The sequence below is a fragment of the Mixophyes fleayi genome, chromosome 4 (genome assembly GCF_038048845.1).
Source record: "Mixophyes fleayi isolate aMixFle1 chromosome 4, aMixFle1.hap1, whole genome shotgun sequence".
NCBI lineage: Eukaryota > Metazoa > Chordata > Amphibia > Anura > Limnodynastidae > Mixophyes > Mixophyes fleayi.
The window spans coordinates 44,101,130-44,107,624 of record NC_134405.1 but is presented as its reverse complement, the minus strand read 5'-3'; the positions used below and the strand labels follow the sequence as shown (position 1 = coordinate 44,107,624).

The following is a 6,495-nucleotide window of genomic DNA, read 5'->3' as shown; positions in this document are numbered from 1 at the left end:
TTTAGGTCATTTGCCCGTGATGCCAAAAAGAAACCAACCATACAGCAAACTGGCAGACACCTGATCCCTCCAGTCGCCAGCACCACAGCTCCCGTCCTGGAGAAGATCAAACTGCTCTGTGCAGGTTTGTCTGGATGGAAGTTGGAATCCGAATGAAGATAAACGGACATATCCATCATCCCTATGTAAATCCATTCATGTCCCACCTTCTCCAGACACCTGGGGCACCAGCAGAGGTATCTCCCAAACTACAGGGGTCCAGCAGAATGGATCCCATGGTTCTACCAAGGTGGGAGAATGCTGGGTTTTTTTCCCATGAAGTTCTCCTTTAGTCCAATACAATTCTTCAAACAAATTCTATGGACTTGTTCTTCATAACACATAGGGACTAGGGGCCTGATTCATTAAGGATCTTAAATGAAGAGGATCCTTATTTCAGTCTCCTGGACAAAACCATGTTACAATGCAAGGGGTGCAAATGAGTGTTCTGTTTTGCTCATAAATTAAATACTGCCTGTTTTTTCATGTAACACACACATATCAACTTTAAATTTCAGTGTACAAATAAGCTATCAAGTATTTGTGTGCTACATGAAAAACAGTCAGTATTTAACTTATGTGCAAAACAGAACACTCCTTTGCACCCCTTGCATTGTAACATGGTTTTGTCCAGGAGACTGAAATAAGGATCCTCTTCATTTAAGATCCTTAATGAGTCAGGCCCTAGGATTTTATAATACATTATGGATGGGAAAAAAAAAAAAATACAATGGACTCAAGTTATAGTGAAAAAAAAAAGTGACTTTATGTTCTTTCCATTGCTGTAGTATTAACATGGAAACGTAACAGTGAAAAGATTAACAGCAACGCGAGACACAAGACCGTCGCTATACGCGTCTCAGTGCTTTGTATAGAGATACACTAGCAGTATTTATTTGTAACGAACGGTCCCTAAACAGCATACTTCTGCGCTATAGGGATTTAATCACTTTCTGTCACTTGATTTTTAACCCATGTAGCCCTGAGGGGTTAAAAAGCTTTAAAAATCCATCTTCCTCCATAAATCGTGGAGTTTGGGAATATAAGCAATATCAGAATTTTATTTCAGTGTTAAAAGCTCCCAATGTGTGTATCCGGTATCACAAACATGTATTTTTGGTGCACATATTTTTTCCCCCCTCAGCTTATTAAATTGGATTTACTGCACCTCTTTTGGGTTAAAAGGGATGGAGCCCTGGGACGATAAGGACTTAATCTGTCAATTTTATTTATTGCAGCGCACTAAGAGATGCCATTTGTTCCCTCCATATTCAGACTTAACATGCTGCGTTCTGGGCCTCTTCATATACTGGTTCTGTATCCGGACCCTCCACATCAGGACCATCACCTTTGGCATTTGGAACCCAAAGTCCTGAGCCAATGCACTGCTTCATATAAAACCTAGCGTCCTATGGGATGGAAGAGGAAAAAATATCAACATTTATTTTCGTGTACTCACATTTATTACAATACAGGCGTCAAAAGAGCACACAATTGAAATGTATGGATGTGGTGGTGTTGAGAGGCCCTCTAGTGGTTAAATTGGGAATGGAATGAGACTAATGGGAATATTGAGAGTCCTAAAAGAACCCAATGTGCTATACATCATCTTAGGAAATATTCTTCTTATCTGAGTAATAAAGCCATATGTATTGTGCTTGTCTATTCAATGAAGTGTTTTCAAGTTACATAAATAATAATAATCTTGGTTCCATTGTTTAGTCCAAATCTGCAAGAACATGAAGTTTAATAATTGACTCTGAACATTTAGGGGCATATTCAATTCTTTTTTTTCCGTGCCGCGGTAAAACTATTACCGTTAATACGGTAATAGATAGCTGGATTTCAGCTCGCCGAGAGCTGAAATCCAGCGAGTAAATTACCGTATTAACGGTCTTTCCGCGCACGATTACCGTAATAACGGTAATCGTGCGTGGGCCGCGAGATTGTCGGCGTTTCCGCCGAGAATTGAATATGCCCCTTAGAGACAATTCATATGGTCCGATTCAATTCAGCCACGTTAGTCTAGGATTAACGCTGCGTTAGTACTATTAATTTTAATGCAGTAATTTTTAACCCGTATTTTACTTGCGAGCCCCGAAAGGTGCGAGCAAAAATCTGCGTTAAAATTACTGCACTAACGGTAACACTGCGCACGTTTACGGTACTAACGGTAATAGTGCGCAGGCCGCGTTATTCCTAGAATAACGTGGCCCAATTGAATTAGCCCGATAGAAGGGAACATCTAGTTTTGGATCATTATTATATTAATATACCTCGTTTGTACACCATATTTGTTTCAATTAAAGAGCATTTCTACTATAAAAGTTTTCTGGCTCTCCAAGGTTATATGAGACTATTGTAAGACACTGTTTATATATCAATTTCCTCTATTCAATATTTTATTTCATGTACATGTAACATTTAAAAAAAAAAAAAAAAGTCCACTATGGTCAGATGTTGAAATAAAAATCAGTTTGATTAAAAGAAACATGGATCCTCTAACAATTGTGTTTGTAGATGGCTATAGAGAGATGAATGTATAATAATATTCACGTAGCAAGACTTTCTGTAGCGTCTATAAATGATTTGTTAACCTGCTGCTACCTTTGTTTTGTTGTCTCTGTCTCATAATCCCCTTATATCCTCTCTAAAGTAGATCACAATAAAATAGTTGAACTAGGATGCATCTTAAAATGGAACATTTTCCATGTTATAAAAATTAGGAACTAAAAAATGTGGTTCTTTATGTGAAGGAGCATAGTCCAGTTCTGGTCACAAAGAAAGTTCAACTTACGTTAGGCTCCATTTTACTGATGGTGTCCTGCAACATCTGAATATCCTTTGTATCAAAACATTTTTGTAATTCCTATGGAAAGAGACAATTTAACGAGTTATGGAGATTTGCTACAAATTAAAGGCCAACTCTTCAAAAATTAATTTTGCTTTATTAATATCATGCTGGTTACTAAAACATAGTGGATTAATGCCCAAGACCTGAAATTAAACATCAGGTTAAAATTGTATACTTAAAAAAAACACAGAAACACACTGTTACTGCCATCAGACAGGTTCTTAAGGACCGACTTCTTAGTAACCTCTGAAACCATGGAAACAATCAGGGCAGTCCATAGTTTGGGTCCATGGTTACAGATGTTTCCAAGGAGTGTCAGTCATTATGAAGCAGTCTGTGGAATGGTAACCAGTGTGTTTCTGCGTTTTAAGCAGGCAATTTCAGGTAGTTGTAGTACCCTGCATAGTCTTTTAAGTAGGCAACATCATTTTAGAGTTAGTTTCCCTTTTAATAATCTTAATTCACCTGCTTTAACAGTGTGTGTTCAAAGAGACAATTTAGCTCTTGCTGTATTTAGCACCCAACAAGGGTTAGTAATTATGAACCGAGAATCTTCACATGGAGGCAGCCATATTGGGCTAAAGGAATGGTAATGAGAATTTAGCCATAAAGGTTATGACATAGAGGAGCGACGTGCCACGTTGTGTCTAACTTACAGGCGGGAGCGACTCGTATACTTCCACGGGATCCAGACCTCCAGGGCCCAGTCTTTTCTTCCGTTCCTCCTCCTCATATTCTTTCAAGGCCTTTTCTATCCTGACCTTGGCTCGTTCCCTCACTCTCTCCTTGAAAGATTCCAGCTCGTCTGTGAAAGCATCCAGGTACTGCTGGTCAGCAGTCTGGTGGAAGACAGACGTAGAGGATTATACACGATTTTATATTATAGACCTCAAGCACTTGCCAGTGACATACACAGGAAACAGCAGCGGATGTATTTAAGTCAACCCTCCCTTCCAACTAATAAGCGGTGGTTCCATTTATTTCGGGCAACTTAAAGTTAGACCAGAACGGTGAGACGCTGCGTTAGGGTTGGTTGGACCAATGAGAAGCCACAATCACAGACATTGCAGCTTCAGATTGGTCCTCCCGCTCACGCCCCCTTCAGCCATTTTAAGCAGTAATGGAGCGTTAAACTCACATTGGACATACTGAATATACATTCGGACCAGAGAGTAATTGGGCCTGGTCGCTACTTTCCAGCACCACAGAACTGAGCTGGTTCCTATCTCACTTATAGTTTTTGTAAATAAAAGCAAGTTATAAAACTAAAAATTACATTTATTTTATTAAATAAGGCAGCGGTTCCCAAAGTGTGCAGGGGACAAAAAAAAACAACTTGCTAATCCGGTGGCGCCCAGGAGCCAGCATCCTCCTCCCTTCTCACTGAATGTCGGGCATGATGTCATCACGCCCAACTAATTTAGTGAGAAGCGGCAGGAGAGAGGAGAATGCTGGGTCTTGGGCACATTGGTAAAAAGATAGAAGAGAAGACAGAAGAAATAGAAGAAAGAAGGCCAAGTATGGCAAGTAAAGAAACGGAGGGGAAGGTGAAAGGGGCAAAAGAATGAAGGAGGGGGCACAGAGTAATGGTGTAGGGGCACTGTGTGATGATATTGGTACATGTTGTTTTATTTTGTTTGATCTTATTCCTGTTAATATTAGCTGTAAATTATTCTTTGACAGAAATATAATTGAAAAATATATATAAAAATATTCTTTTCCTTGGATTTATGTGTATTATTTTTGCAAACAACTTACTAAGTATTTCTGTCCTGACCTAAATACTTATTACGTTATTTTGACTCAAATACTTAAAAAAAACGGGACTGCTCTAATTATTTTGGAGGGGTAACTGGAAAAAATTATGGAGACTCTAAGGGTGCCGTGAACTAAAGGTTGGGAACCACTGAAATAAGGTATAAAGCAGTATACTATTTTTTTTTCTGTATCCAGAAATGGTGGCAATTTCAGTCTTGCAGCCCAACAACACATATGAAAGCTGAAATATCATAATGCATAAAGAGAAAAAGACCGCAACAGTGTAAAATGCCTCTCGGACACATTAAGTACAGCGTTAAGCGGTAGAGATATCATTACATCTGCACACATCATTCTCAGTAACTCAGCTGTTGTCTGTATGAGCCAGTGCTGCTTCCAGTCAGTGTTCTCTTTCCATATGTTTACCAAGAAGGGGAAACCCGGCTCTGCTCGCTTACTTCACAACGCATTTCGCCACATGCTTCATCAGGAAGGTGGCTTGGAGTGACTAAGGTACGTTGTTTTTTTTTAGATCATAAAGCTTGCCCTTTTACCAATTGTAAGTCATCCCAGGAATTTGTCTAATCAATACTACGTTATTTTGATTTTTTTCAGGTTGCATTAAGCTATTAACCCTATTCCTCTGTGCTATGTAGATGTGCGGCTGATGTAAGTGTGGGAAATTTACCATTTTAATTACTCTGCAACGAAAATTAGATTTTGCAGTCTATCAGTTTTAGCTGCAGATTGGAGTTACTTTGTCATCTAATTAGCTTTCAGACTTTGTTTACAGATATTTTCATATTCTCTTATAGAGTTATACAACAAATACTACCATTCGTTCAATGCCTGCGTCCTGTTCGTGTAACGGAATACATACAATGGCATTAAGAACTTATTGCCATACAGATAGAGTAAAGCAGACACATTGCATAGAACGAAGGAGTAACAGAGTATGTTTCTTTACAGCCCTTACATGTAAGTTTACTATGTTATTAAGTGTTACTGATGAAGCTTGTGACCAAACGCGTTGGGGGTGCTTTGGAGTGAATACATGTCCTGTAACGAAACAGAACCATTGTGAAGAGACCGGAGCTGGTGAATGTGTGGGCAGAGAACGATAGTTGGCACCAGCATGGCATTCATACCGACCACAGCCGAGGAGCTCTATTAGCTACACTGATGTGCCGAAACACTCTCTAATTAGCTTAACAGCGTTGTACGGAACTGGTTAACATCTTGCGCTATGTTATAGAAGTGGACTCTGGGATAAAATATTTAACATACACATTGGTTTAACAAAAATATACTATTTGCTTGTTTCCTCTTATTACAAATGTTGTTTCAATAAGTGAACTACCGTCTTTTAAAGCCATGGCAGCTTGCATTGGTGGCAGCAAATGGTACACCAGGGGGTAGATTTACTAAACATCGCTCCTCCCCCCCCCCCCCCCTCACCTCTGCGCTCCTCCCCCCCCCTCGAGCCCTCACCTCTGCGCTCCTCTCCACCCCCCTGGAGCCCTCACCTCTGCGCTCCTCCCCCCCCACCTCGAGCCCTCACCTCTGCGCTCTCCCCCCCCCCCACCAAGAGCCCTCACCTCTGCGCTCCCCCCCCCCCACCAAGAGCCCTCACCTCTGCGCCCCCCCCCACCTCTGCGCTCACCCCCCCCGGAGCCCTCACCTCTGCGCTCACCCCCCCCTGGAGCCCTCACCTCTACACTCATCTCCCCCCCCCCCCCCCCCGAGCCCTTGTCTGCGCTCAAATCACCCCTCCCCCGAGCCCTGATCTCGGATATGGTCGTTTTGTAGATGTTACCATATCATTCACATGCTCCAGAATGTAA

General features: G+C 41.0%; 1 protein-coding gene across 1 annotated transcript in view; it reads right to left on the bottom strand.

Annotated features, from left to right (window-relative positions):
- Positions 1–780: 780 nt before the first annotated feature.
- CDC37 (cell division cycle 37, HSP90 cochaperone) overlaps positions 781–6,495 on the bottom strand; it is a 15,697-nt gene continuing 9,982 nt past the window's right edge. The window contains exons 7-9 of the mRNA XM_075206832.1: positions 3,550–3,732; positions 2,837–2,908; positions 781–1,448 (exon numbers count right to left, since the gene is read on the bottom strand). Coding sequence (XP_075062933.1) covers positions 1,317–1,448; positions 2,837–2,908; positions 3,550–3,732 — 387 coding nt within the window. The 3' untranslated portion in view covers positions 781–1,316. The remainder of the gene's footprint in view (positions 1,449–2,836; positions 2,909–3,549; positions 3,733–6,495) is intronic.